The 15,000-nt window shown below is 36.5% G+C and overlaps 1 protein-coding gene across 1 annotated transcript in view; it reads left to right on the forward strand.

Moving 5' to 3' along the window:
- The window catches only part of LOC137652450 (neuroligin-4, X-linked-like), a 250,648-nt gene that overhangs the window by 235,278 nt on the left and 370 nt on the right, over nucleotides 1-15,000 (forward strand). The window contains exons 4-10 of the mRNA XM_068385840.1: nucleotides 1,197-1,384; nucleotides 2,395-2,491; nucleotides 2,621-2,781; nucleotides 3,897-4,103; nucleotides 4,263-4,417; nucleotides 8,145-8,263; nucleotides 13,751-15,000. The exon at nucleotides 13,751-15,000 is cut by the window's right edge and continues 370 nt beyond it. Of these exons, the coding sequence (XP_068241941.1) occupies nucleotides 1,197-1,384; nucleotides 2,395-2,491; nucleotides 2,621-2,781; nucleotides 3,897-4,103; nucleotides 4,263-4,417; nucleotides 8,145-8,263; nucleotides 13,751-14,607 (1,784 nt within the window). The 3' untranslated portion in view covers nucleotides 14,608-15,000. The remainder of the gene's footprint in view (nucleotides 1-1,196; nucleotides 1,385-2,394; nucleotides 2,492-2,620; nucleotides 2,782-3,896; nucleotides 4,104-4,262; nucleotides 4,418-8,144; nucleotides 8,264-13,750) is intronic.

Below are 15,000 nucleotides of genomic sequence, written 5' to 3' on the forward strand. Positions count from 1 at the left end.
TTTTTTGCATATCAATGTAGAATATTTCATGGACCCTAAAAGATTCCTTTATATGTTTATGATTCAAAGATTTCTTCATAGAAAATAAGCTCTCGTTTTTGTGTTCGTACCGTAATAGTAGGAACACATAAGATAATGACGAATCCTCATGTTACTTTTCGTATACATAAAACCTGATAATTGTTTACAACTCCACGCTCTCAATTTACTCCAAAATAATGCAATCCTGCAGTTCTCATCTTCTTGCACAGTAATTATGTGGTTATTTAAATTTTAGGAAAGCAATAATTAGCAAGATATGTTGAGGAAGGGGAAGGGGTTATAAAAAGAAAACAGCTCGGTTTCCTCACTAAACGACTTGGAACAGACGTGTCAACGTAGTTAACCAAACATAATTCGTGATGCCAGCGTACATAAGCAGAAGTTCGTGATGCCATCGTACATTTGATATACTGTATATTCAAAATATACTTTATCGAAAATTGAGTGATTACTCAAAAGTGTCACTATTGTAAATTGCATATTCTTTACGGACACTTTTGACTAATTAATCCATTTTTAATTAAGTATATTTTGAATATAGAGTATATCAAATGTACGCTGGCATCACGAACTTCTGTTTATGTACGCTAGCATCACGAATTCTGTTTGGTTGACCATGTTGACATGTCAGTTCCAAGTCGTTTAGTGAGAAAACTGAGCTATTTTTTTTTTATAACTCCTTCCCCCTTCCTCAACATATCTTGCTAATTATTGCTTTCCCAGAATTTAAATAACCACCTAATTACTGTGCAAGAAGATGAAAACTGCAGGATTGCATTATTTTGGAGTAAATTGAGAGCGTGGTGTTGTAAACAATTACATAAAACCTTTATAGGTATTGTGTTAGTGATTTACTGGACCCTCTATGAACTGAAAATTAGGGATTTTAACTATGAGACAAACTAATCTTGCATTAGTATATAAAATTATTCAATTCAAGATAGTTCTAAAGTAGAAGGACCATTTATTATGCAAACATAAAAAGATGATGCCCATATGAAATAAATTTGTAATTATTACATCAATAATTATATTTTCATTAACCTCATATGATTTCCTCGTTAGAGAAGAAAATACATAGATTTTAATCTTGGAAGATCTCGTAATTTCTAACTAAAACATGCTTATCCAAAAGGAATTCTCTTTCTTTGCAGGACTCTTCAAGAGAGCTATCTTAATGTCGGGATCATCGCTGAGTCCTTGGGCAGTCGTGCAAGAACCTGTTTACTATGCTGTGCAGGCTGCCAGGCAGCTGGCCTGCGAGGTCCCTGAGGACCTGTACCGACACTACGAATCTCTCCTGCACTGTTTACGCGATCGCACCATTGATCAGATACTTCAGGTAATTTATTTTTTCTTTAAACTAATTGCATCCACAAATATTGTACTTTTTTATTCGATTATGTGAACAGAATTAGTAAATTTATTATGTTTAAAAGGAAAGCATCTCCAAATGAAATAGCAAATGCCCTAAAGAGAATAAAGCCAATTTAACGAAAATTTAATTTTTCATTTAAAAAGAAAGAAAAGAAAATGGATGTTATATTCCATGGCATCGTGGCATAAATCATTCTTTCTGGTAGTAAAATTCTATAAATCCAAATGAAAATAGTCATTATTGCCGAGACAAAAACATGTAAAAACTGCTCAGGATATTAGATGAATAAACCAGGATCCTACTGCAGGACTGAAAGACATGATATCCAGAATTAAATGCTTAGCCTACTTTGTACACATTACTCACGACATTCCAAAATATTTAATTCATGCATACTTGAAAAACTATTAAAATCTTAGTTTGCTGTTAAGTTGATAGTTTTTCATTCTATATTGGTTGCAACAACACTAGAATAGTTGAACTGATACCTTTTTTCTTCAATCTTAAAATACCTATCCTCTCCATATAAGGATTAAAACAAACCTAATTTTTGGAGAGGCCTAAATAAAACTGGTCGTGGCTCAAGAACCAGAGCATTAATAAAATTATGTTGCTGGCATTACCCCAAAATCACGCGTGCGCGTGCGCGCGCGCGCACACACACACACACACACACAATAGCTTTGGTTGCTGTTGTCAGAGAGCATTATTTTATTTTTATACTATTAAATCTTACCGAGAAAAAAGACCATTATCCGTAAAGGACAGAAAAATGAATGATTTTTTTTTTTTGTTAAAGAGTTTAAATATTTTTCGTTAAAAAGCGACCAAATATGTTTGAGAATTCATCATAGGACATTTATGTCCTGTTCCATGAAAGAGGGTAGTTTTGTCTACCCATAATTCGGAGATGTTTTAAAACACACGAGATTCACTTAAGCTTCCATTAATAGTTTAAATTTGATTTCGTACAGGTAGAACTTGAGACACCCCAGTTCCTCTCCGCAGTTGGACCTAGTATCGACGGTGTTACCATAAGGAGCGATTGGAAACATCAACATGGAAAGATGGGTTGGTTTGCTTATATCAACGTCGCATCCTTACTTCAAAATAATAATAATAATAATAATAATAATAATAATAATAATAATAATAATAATAATAATAATAATAATAATACCTTTTATCCCTGTAACTTAGGTCAAGAAGGACGAACTCCAGTAGACCTTCTACTTGGATTCACTGCCACAGACATTTTGGCTCTGTTCACTGATACAGAAATCCACAACGGATTCGAGGCTGACCATCGCGATCGACTACTAAGGACATTTGTTACTAACAACTACAAGTATCATCTTCAGGTAAGCTCGTTATTTTCGACGTTTTAAACGTATAGTGAAAATTATTCGGAGACAATTAATCGGAAACAATTATTCGAGAAACAGTTATTCAAATAGAAAATTGTTCAAGAGAAAGTTTTCCCATCGTACAATTATACGAAATGATAATTATTCGAAGTGTTGTTTGAACGTTATCGGAACATTACTATAATAGAAAAGGAATCCATCACAGCTTCTCATTATGGATGCCTTTTCCACCTATATCAGTGTTTGAACCGAAAGATAAGCGAGTGTGGTCTATAAGTGAAATACGGTACAGATTCCAATTCTGCACTTTAAGAATTCAAATGCAGTTCTAGCCCAAGCCTTTGTCCATGTAGACAAAGTAACTAAAATTTTTGAAGTGTTATTGGATTAAAATATATATCCTTCAATTGTAAATCCTGTTTATCTGGAAGATTCATGGATTGGTCGTCCTTCAAGACGTCATGGATGTAGTCATATGTTTAAAATAAGTATGTGGTCTTGATTTGAGAGTCAATACTGATTTGTCTAGGACTAACAACGCCCTTGAAGACAGAATGTCATCTCATCATCCTACAATGTGGGAGTTCCTAGACGCTCTAAAAAGAGAGCAGAATTTGCAGGACATTCGTATTGCAAAAATAAGGGCAGGAAGCACAAATATTCCATATATATATATATATATATATATATATATATATATATATATATATATATATATATATATATATATATATATATATATATATATACACTGTATATATATACACTGTATATATATAAGGAGAGAGAGAGAGAGAGAGAGAGAGAGAGAGAGAGAGAGAGAGAGAGAGAGAGAGAGAGAGAGAGAGACTATTCAGTAATTTGTTCGGAGTGTAATCTAATAGCCACTTACACACACCATTTCATTTTTCAGTATGGCATAGGATGAGAAACAAAGCATTTATATATACATATTGCACTGTGTATAATAAAGATGATAGAACAACTTTAAAGTAAATAAATATATTAAGTATTATAAAGGAAGTTGATTGTATAAAGAGTACAAAAGGATAACGTATATGAAAATTCTAAAAAGAAAAATTACCTCATCCCCGATCTCCTCATAACAGGAGATCGTATTAGCTATCACTGCTGAGTACACAGACTGGGCCAGGCCTGTTCAACATCCTGTCAACATCAGGGACCTAACAGCGGATGCTTTGCACGACGCCATATTGGTTTCCCCGATGACAGTTGCGGCTAACCAACTATATGCACCCACAAGACAAACATATCTGTATGTTTTGGATCACCGGCCTGAAGACCCTGACCCAGAGGTATATGTGTATAATTTCAAAACTTTGTAAATATCTATCTATTATATGTTTCCTTATGAACAACTAATTCTGGTATATTTGTACTGTATTCGTCACCTATTAGGCTTATTATACATTTAATGAACTGCGTCCATAAACAGAATGGCTCTTACTTTCCAGAGAGGCCCATCAATTCCTCTGAACGAGCTTGTGTATGTTTTTGGTGCCCCTCTTGGTGCCTCAGGACCTTTGGCCATCGGGATGAACTATAGTAAATCCGAAGTCTCCTTAGCGGAGTCCGTTGTAACCATGTGGACCAATTTTATCAAAACTGGGTAACCATCTTTCTTTTTATTGACCTTTTAATCAGTAAACTTGATTTTTTTTTTCTTCAAATTTTGACTATAAAATGCTTAGTAATCCTTTATGGCTTATGGCATTTAGAAATACATCAAAAGCTTTTCTCCTTCAACTGGTATAAAGTTATTTTGGTGATTTTTAACATCCAACGTAGAAGAGAAACATTTGTTAAATATTAATAGGTATTTTATCGAATATAATTTGGTATTCTCCACATCTGTTTCTTCCTCCTTTAATCCATAATTCCTAATCGTTTATGCACTTGAAACATCAGTTCTGAAACACTACTTTCTATCAATTTAAACTTCCTTAATTCGTCAGTTCCAAGCTTCTATATTTCTTGAATAGGAACACCAGTTCATTATTTATTACTTGGTGATTGTTTAGTATTATTCTTCTAACTATATTTAATAAAAAAGAATGTATTTCATTAATGATGAAAATATAATATAAATTTGTACATAGCTCTTTTTGCTTGACATCAAATAAGATTACTAGTCTAGGATATAACAAAAATGTTTGAGATGCAATCACAAAACTGACCCACTTGTTCTCCAAGTGATACTAATCAAATTGGCCGATTGGCAAATTGAAAATCGACGATCATAAGATGGCAACTATTTTTCAAAATAGCCTTCAAATTAGTCGCGTGCAATTGATGTTTTGTTCGAAAGTATTTGTAATTTTCTAATTTGCATAATCTAGCTATGAATTTCTATGGCTATGAAGCCTACAGCAGTAGATTTTAATGCTATAAAGCCAAATGAAACATATTCCGCAATATTTTATTGCTTTTAAAGCAAGATGGCCACCCGATTGACAATTTTTCATTGCATAAGCTTAGCATCACAATGTTTAAACCACGCCACCATTCCTCCAGCTGTTACTGCTTACATACAAGCCTGCAGAGTGATGTGCAGGAGAGCGCCGACTGTAAGCGCTTGAGTCTACCTTTGCAACCTTTTTACAGGGACACTTTGTCAGTTCCCGACAGCTGCAATAGGTGGTAGTATTTTCCAACACACCTGTTATGTGTCGTTTATGTTCAGCAGAACTGTTCCTTTGTTGTTGGGAAAAGAATTCGTGGGCCCAGTCGATCCCAGCATGATAGGCTGCAAGCTTTTTGTGTTCTCTGAGGGCTGCCTTTGTTGATGGAATTAAGTTCCATGGCCTCTGCTTGCTCGAAAATAGTTTTAGTCTTGCTTCATCCACACTAGCTATGTTGCACATAATGACAACGATTTTCTCTATCCTTTTCAGATCCAGGTCCGAAATATTGATAAATGCTGGCTGAGATTGATAAATGTTTCCAAAACATTACCAAATACGCTCCAAATCTTCAGTGCAAATTTCTTTCCCCTTGCATGGAAGGCTGACACGACTTCACACTTAGTGAAGCCATGAATGTAGCGGACCCCCTAGTTTACCAAAGCCCTATTGTAGTATCTATCTCATGGACTGGAATCCATCAAATCTTGGCTCCTTTGCCAAAGGCAATCTACATTTCTTGAAGACCTATTTCTCGAAAGGGTGATAGCACTGATATTACTACAACTAGCATGTCATTGGCCTTAATTATAATAGACTTTCTCCCATTCATCATTGCGTCCCTGGTGTGTACAAATATTTGAGTGGCAGCTTCCTCATAAGAACATGTGGTCACTGTATCCAGAGACTACATTGTGTTGCTAATGGCATCTTCTTGTGTGGCAATGACTGCGCTTGTTGTCTCAGCTTCACCCATTCTCTACACAAGGAAGAAAAACTGCTCAATCTTGATGTTTGTATCACAAAGAAACCTTTGCCAAATACCTGGTGTCCTATTAGTTCCTGTCACTAATTTATGCATCAGAAATCACATTCAACTGCTCATTCTTGTCTTTTTAGGATAGCTATAAAATGTATTTTAGGTATGAGGAGTTAAGGCATTGATAAATGCTAACCCATGAATGATAATTACATATGCCTTTAATTCTCTGTATGGAATGTCCACTTGTGCTTTAATCATTTTAACCAGCTATTATTTAAGAATTTTTTTCTTGATTTAGTTATAGAAAGGACTGTCACCTTTATCCTATGGTAGTTTCATGAATGATTTGAACTTTTCTTTTCACTGCTGGCAATGTGTAGCTACCACTTCAGGTAGAGTTGGGTCTGCAATGTTCTTTGTGTTTAGCAACAGCAGATTGGTTAATTTCTCCTTTACTTTGAATGGATTGCCCATTCCCTGCATCAGCGTAAAGAGTGATTTCCCCTTTTCAAAGAAAGATTTCTGGGCACTCAGAGCCTGCTCACCATATGTACTGCTGTTGGGGGAAATTTTTTTTTTATGAGGCATCCCTTCAAATATAGGCCACTAACTTTGGTCCACGACCATCCATATACAAAACTCTGATCACTGTGTTATTTTTTTTTTTTTGTGTGCTTGATCGATCGCTAGGGCAGATAATTGCTTTCTATATTTGTTGATGAACAAGTTCCCTTTGTGAAATTACGTAGCCACATCTGAATATTGTTGATCAAGTGACATTATATCTTCAAGGTACATTAGAATCCATCTTGTACTATTGACATTATTATTTTCAAAAAGGTAAGTTTCTAGGGTTAATATGGTGAGCTCCATTTCCAGCACCAGATTCCAGAATCAGAATGACGGGCTTCATTTTCACTCCCTTCCACAATTGCTTTATCTTTTATACCGGTCTTTTCAGAACAGTAATCATGGTAGGCATTTTTCATAAGCTTGCACAAGCTGCATGCATTGATATGGTGCGCTTGTCTTGCCCTGGTGACACTAGATACAGACACATAAAACTTCTACACCAAATAATGTTACCCCTGCTTCCACAATAGTACTGGTCCATCCACTTTTCCATAGTAATGTTCATAAGGATCTCAGTGCAGCTATTTCTATATGAAGTCCACCTGAATATGATCACATAAATTTTACTATTCATACTTGGCCTATGTCCATTGTATTTCTTTCGTCAGAGCTTGCTCGTTGGGTATTGATTTATGCTTCTGAAAGCTCTGGAACTTTCTTACCAATCATTTATGACTCCAGTTTTAGAGGCTTGTGTTTATCCCCAGTTTTGTCAGTGGTTGGACGTTAGAAAATAGACATACTCGTACCAATGTGATGTCACAGAGGTTGTTTGGTAGTGGCCGATAAACACTTCTTCAAGAACTTCAGGTTCATTCACTTCAAAGTTTGGAACAAGACAGACGCTGTCTCGCACAGAGACCTTCTGTTTGCTACTCTCTTATAGTTTAGCCCGAGAGTCAACGGGTATTATCACGGAACCACAATAAGAGTTAGTGAGAAAAATGTTTGTTGGTGTGCTTTTTAAACAGTAAAATCTTGAAATGTGTATAAGATTGCTTTATGAACAGTAAATTCTTTGGGAAAATATGTCAGTGTGATTGATAAACATTGAAATTTACTTCAATACCCTTTGAAAGATTGGAATATATATGTAGATCATGCAACTTGGAAAACTACATATACCTTTTAGCAAGATTTGATTAAAGTGATTTGGAGAACACTTGTGCCAGATATGATGCTTGTATCACCATTTGTATGATTTTCATCTATGTCTTCGCTATACCTTCTTTTCTGCCACAGTATTAATCATAGTTGACTGCCACTTTAAATTCTTCTCTAACCACATTTTTTTTTCTCTCTCTCTCTCCCGCCAATAGAAACCCCAACAATGGCAGCCCCGGAGAAACTTCTTGGGAAATCCCCAAAGATAAATCCCGCTATCGCACGCAGGACTGGGCTAACTACGATCCAACTCATCGCCGATACTTAGAACTCGGTAATTAAAATAAGGAAAATTGTACCTGTTATTGGTACAGTGAATGAGAGTTGCCATTTGCAAGTGTGTGTACATATATATAAATATGAATATATATATATATATATATATATATATATATATATATATATATATATAGATAGATAGATAGATATATATATACACATATATATATATATATATATATATATATATATATATATATATATATATATATATATATATGTGTGTGTGTGTATATATATATATATATATATATATATATATATATACTGTATATATATATATATATATATATATATATATATATATATATATATATATGCCCCCTGTGGCCGCGGGGGCATATAAAAATTAGAATAGCGCCAACGTTATCCCTGCGTGTCGTAAGAGGCGACTAAAAGGGATGGGACGAGGGGGCTGGGAACCCCCTCTCCTGTAAAAAATTCCTGCGAGACATCGACAAGGAGATGGAGCTGGGGGGAGAGTGACTGCTCCCCGCACTCTAGTTTTGGGGTGTTTAAATGTGCGTGGATGTAGTACGATAGAGAGTAAAAGATGTGAGATTGGAAGTATGTTTAGAAGTAGAAGGATGGATGTATTGGCCTTGTGTGAGACAAAGATGAAAGGAAAGGGTGAAGTGATGTTTGGTGAAATGTCTGGTAGAGTGTCTGGGATTGAAAGGGGAAGAGCGAGAGAGGGTGTGGCGTTATTGCTGAGTGAATGGATGACAGGTAAAGTAGTGGAATGGAAGGAGATATCATCTAGGTTAATGTGGGTAAGGGTTAGGTTGGGTAGGGAATGTTGGGCGTTTGTCAGTGCGTATGGGCCAGGTAGTGAGAAAAGTGAAGAAGATCGGAATGAGTTCTGGAATGATTTAACTAGGTGTGTAGAAGGACTGGGTAGAAGGAATTATGTAGTTGTTATGGGTGACTTAAATGCTAGAGTGGGCGCTGGAGAGGTAGAAGGTGTCATTGGTAAGTATGGCGTACCAGGTGAAAATGAGAGTGGTGAGAGACTGGTAGACATGTGTGTTGAACAAGAGATGGTAATAGGTGCTAGCTTCTTTAAAAAGAAAGATAAGAATAAGTATACATGGGTAAGAGTGGCAAATGGAAGAGTAGTAGAAAGGGCATTAATGGATTATGTGTTGGTAACTAAAAGAATGTTTGGAAGATTGAAAGACGTGCACGTGTTTAGGGGTATGGCTAACGGTATGTCTGATCATTTTTTGGTGGAAGGAAAATTAGTTGTAGCAAAAGAGTGGGGGAATAGAGTAGGTGGATGTAAAAGGGAGGTAGTGAGGATTGAAGAGCTAATAAAACCGGGGGTAAAAAGTAAATATCAGGAAAGGTTGAAAATGGCATATGATGAGGTGAGAGTAAGAGAAACTGGTAATTTAGAGGAGGAATGGAAGTTAGTAAAAGAAGATTTTGTTGGGATTGCAAGTGATGTATGTGGCAAGAAGGTTGTTGGAGGCAGCATGAGGAAGGGCAGTGAATGGTGGAATGAAGGAGTGAAGGTGAAAGTGGAAGAGAAAAAGAGGGCTTTTGAAGAATGGCTGCAGAGTAATAGTATAGAGAAGTATGAAAAATATAGAGAGAAAAAGGTGGAAGTAAAGCGCAAGGTACGTGAGGCAAAGAGGGCAGCTGACCTGAGGTGGGGTCAGGGATTGGGTCAGTCATATGAAGAGAATAAGAAGAAGTTTTGGAAAGAAGTGAAGAGAGTAAGGAAGGCTGGCGCAAGAATTGAAGAGACAGTGAAAGATGGAAATGGAAGGTTGTTAAAAGGAGAGGAGGCAAGGAAAAGGTGGGCGGAATATTTTGAAAGTTTGCTGAATGTTGAGGATAATAGGGAGGCAGATATAATTGCTGTTCCAGGTGTTGAGGTGCCAGTGATGGGAGATGAGAATGAGAGAGAGATAACAATAGAGGAAGTGAGGAGAGCACTAGATGAAACGAGAGTAGGAAAAGCATCTGGTATGGACGGTGTGAAAGCTGAGATGTTGAAGGAAGGGGGTGTGACTGTACTTGAATGGTTGGTGAGATTGTTTAATATGTGTTTTGTGTTGTCAATGGTACCAGTAGATTGGGTTTGTGCATGTATTGTACCACTATATAAGGGTAAGGGAGATGTGCATGAGTGTTGTAATTCAAGAGGTATTAGTTTGTTGAGTGTAGTTGGAAAAGTGTATGGTAGAGTACTGATTAATAGGATTAAGGATAAAACAGAGAATGCAATCTTGGAAGTACAGGGTGGTTTTAGAAGAGGTAGGGGTTGTATGAATCAGATTTTTACAGTTAGGCAGATATGCGAGAAATATTTAGCAAAAGGTAAGGAGGTGTATGTTGCGTTTATGGATCTGGAGAAAGCATATGATAGAGTTGATAGGGAAGCAATGTGGGATGTGATGAGGTTATATGGAGTTGGTGGAAGGTTGTTGCAAGCAGTGAAAAGTTTATACAAAGGTAGTAAAGCATGTGTTAGAATAGGAAATGAAGTGAGTGATTGGTTTCCGGTGAGAGTGTGGCTGAGACAGGGATGTGTGATGTCGCCGTGGTTGTTTAACTTGTATGTTGATGGAGTGGTGAGAGAGGTGAATGCTCGAGTGCTTGGACGAGGATTAAAACTGGTAGGCGAGAATGACCATGAATGGGAGGTAAATCAGTTGTTGTTTGCGGATGATACTGTACTGGTAGCAGACACAGAAGAGAAGCTTGACCGACTAGTGACAGAATTTGGAAGGGTGTGTGAGAGAAGGAAGTTGAGAGTTAATGTGGGTAAGAGTAAGGTTATGAGATGTACGAGAAGGGAAGGTGGTGCAAGGTTGAATGTCATGTTGAATGGAGAGTTACTTGAGGAGGTGGATCAGTTTAAGTACTTGGGGTCTATTGTTGCAGCAAATGGTGGAGTGGAAGCAGATGTACGTCAGAGAGTGAATGAAGGTTGCAAAGTGTTGGGGGCAGTTAAGGGAGTAGTAAAAAATAGAGGGTTGGGCATGAATGTAAAGAGAGTTCTATATGAAAAAGTGATTGTACCAACTGTGATGTATGGATCGGAGTCGTGGGGAATGAAAGTGATGGAGAGACAGAAATTGAATGTGTTTGAGATGAAGTGTCTGAGGAGTATGGCTGGTGTATCTCGAGTAGATAGGGTTAGGAACGAAGTGGTGAGGGAGAGAACGGGTGTAAGAAATGAGTTAGCGGCTAGAGTGGATATGAATGTGTTGAGGTGGTTTGGCCATGTTGAGAGAATGGAAAATGGTTGTCTGCTAAAGAAGGTGATGAATGCAAGAGTTGATGGGAGAAGTACAAGAGGAAGGCCAAGGTTTGGGTGGATGGATGGTGTGAAGAAAGCTCTGGGTGATAGGAGGATAGATGTGAGAGAGGCAAGAGAGCGTGCTAGAAATAGGAATGAATGGCGAGCGATTGTGACGCAGTTCCAGTAGGCCCTGCTGCTTCCTCCGGGGCCTTAGATGACTGCGGAGGTAGCAGCAGTAGGGGAGTCAGCATTATGAAGCTTCATCTGTGGTGGAAATGTGGGAGGTTAGGCTGTGGCACCCTAGCAGTACCAGCTGAACTCGGTTGAGTCCCTGATTAGGCTGAAGGAACATAGAGAGTAGAGGTCCCCTTTTTGTTTTGTTTCATTGTTGGTGTCGGCTAGCCCCCAAAATTGGGGGAAGTGCCTTGGTATATAGATAGATATATATATATATATACACTAATCCACAATGAATCAAATAGGAGTATCCTCAAATAATGATCTGTGAAGTAGTTGGAGTTCAGGTAAGAATATGATTAACGCCGATGGAATGTTTCTACAATTTTAATCAAGCTGTTGTCTTGAATTGTTTAACAATCTGCTTTGATATATACATATATATACATATATTTATATATATATATATATATATATATATATATATATATATATATATATATATATATATATATATATATATATATATATATATATATATATATATATATATATATATATATATATATAAATATGTTTGTATATATATATATATATATATATATATATATATATATATATATATATATATATATATATATATACATATATATACATGTGCATCAAATTCCCATTGATATTAAATTAATTTTGCTACGGGATCAGAGAACAAAAGGAAAATTCGTTTACTAAGAAATATTTCTGCACGGCTGACTGATATGAGGGAAAGCATCAATCTATAGCCTACTTTCCTGTCAAAAAAGAGAGATACGACTTGATTCCGATAATGTTTTATGGAAACCTGTCTAATTCAGCATTTTTACTTAGAATCGCAAAGAACCCGCCTCCAACTTTAAAGAAGATTACTAATTATGTGATACTTGGCTGTTTTAAATTATCGATATCACAGACTCTTGATATTTTTTTTCTTTTAGTTAAATAAGCCACAGATACCCTTCACTATAAAATTTGTTCCACAAGCGGACCAGTAAGAGATCCGAAGGGAAATTCCTTCATTTATGAATATTTCCATTAAAAAAATCGAAATCTAGCCTTAATAGTATTAAGTGCAAACATAAGAATTTAACTCACATTGCAGTAAAGAGAGATAAGACTGGTTTTACCTGTGATATTTGAGAATGAATAGTAAATATCATATATATATCTCTTCCTCTCTCTAGTTAATGTCATGAGAGAGAGAGAGAGAGAGAGAGAGAGAGAGAGAGAGAGAGAGAGAGAGAGAGAGAGAGAGAGAGAAGGAAATATGACATATATTGTTCAAAAACTATGCTTGAAGTACCTATTCAACTACAATTAATCATTAAACAAAATTTAGCATTCATTAAAAAGAAATTGTTCTGTAATTTTAAATAAGTGTCTGTGAAATGGATGTTCCGAAGAAGACGTTCATACAATGTTTGATCTGTAGACATAAATTTGAATACAAATAAAAGCAAAACTCATGAAATGAATCAGGCAAGAAACTGAAGAATGGAACAAAATTAAGTAGGGTTTACGTTGCTTACTGCTTATATTGTGGAAATACTCATTACGAAGCGCTAATGAACAGCTTCTTAATCATTATTGTTTTTTAGTCGCTTGGTGATGATATTCGGTCAAAAGTCTTAGGTATAAAAAACATTTTGGTTACATATAAAATTTTTTTTTTTTTTTTTTTTTTTTTTTTGGTATCTCTGACAAATGACAACTAATTGGTTAAATATTTTCATCTGAAATATTAGTAAATAGATTCTCTTGGAAATAAAATGCATATATTTACTGTTATTTTAAAACAATCAAGAAAAAATCAATAATTTTTTGTAAAACATATATAATAAAGAAATTTCCTTACATTTAAAGTTTCTTTATTTCTCAATATCTTGATTTTTTTGCAATTTAACTGTTTTCACAGCAGAATATAAATGATTGTGAAAACCAAAACCTCAAATGTCATCATCATATTATTTATTTATTTATTCATTTATTTATTTATTTATTTTTTTTTTTCAGGAAGTCGAGGACGCGTAAGGGACCACTACAGGGCCAGTAGAGTTGCCCTTTGGTCTTGGTTAGTACCAGGTCTGGAGAAGGTTGGCTCACGCTATGGCCCTGAGTCCCCCTTTCACCGTTTACCTAATTACTTGCAGCCAGACACCTTCTCTGGGCCAACACGCCCTACCAATCTTTCCAGCAATTTCCTACCTCCTCCAACTACGCCAGCACCGACTACCGTTCAACAATCAACATTGCCGCCCACTACAATCCACCCAACTGTAATGATCATTGCCAATACAAGCAGTGTGGCTGGTCTGATGGAAGACCCTGACGCCAGCAACATGCAACGAGCCAATTTTCCTTATACAACGGCCCTTAGCTTGACGGTAGCTATTGGATGCTCCTTACTTATTTTAAATCTCCTTGTCTTTGCTGCAGTGTATTACCGCCGCGACGGCAATCGTAATCATGCTTTCAATAAGCAGACACATGATGGCAACAGCGACAGCGGAAACGACGTCCAATTACACCCTGCCATGGACCCATGCAAGCCCATTTCACCGTCCCATTACGGTACATTACGTTCGTCTGCTACTCTGAGAAGTAGCCTGGCTACCTCCTTCGAGGGTGATTCACAGCACGAGTGGCCTCCGGATTACAGTACCAGCTGCCAGGTCGGGGATGATAACATGCCATGTGGACCAGGAAGCCAGTGCTTGCAGGCCATGACGGGCCCCGGTCAGAAGCCGCACAACGGTACCGCCCCAACACGAAGAACGCTGCCAAGACAAAACCTTCCTTATAACCGCGTCGAAACTCAAATACCTACGGGAGCTTATACCCACGATGATACCCCCGACATGCACGTCTGAGGCATAGAGTTTGCTCCTTAGGGATCTCATGTCTTCAATTGCTGCTTTCAAAAACTATGAAAGAATGCACACAAAACTTTAGAGATTTGAAAGCAATGATACATTCTGAAAAAAAAGAGAAAAAAAAACAGTAAAAGATACATAGAAAAATAACAAATAAGAGCTATGGATGTGGCGCTAGATTTATTTACTTACCTAAAATTATTGTCGGATAATAGAACTAGCTTCATTGTTGTGTTATGATACTTGTTCGCCAAAAATTATATATTCTAAGTTTTGCATCTCTCTATGAACGCAAGCTTCGTTCAAAAGTGAATAAGAAACGGTTATAAGTGATAAGATGTGAAGTAGGTCAATAGAAGTGTTTTTTTTATAAGCCAAAAAAAAAAAATA

This window comes from Palaemon carinicauda, chromosome 1 (genome assembly GCF_036898095.1).
Source record: "Palaemon carinicauda isolate YSFRI2023 chromosome 1, ASM3689809v2, whole genome shotgun sequence".
NCBI classification, from domain to species: domain Eukaryota; kingdom Metazoa; phylum Arthropoda; class Malacostraca; order Decapoda; family Palaemonidae; genus Palaemon; species Palaemon carinicauda.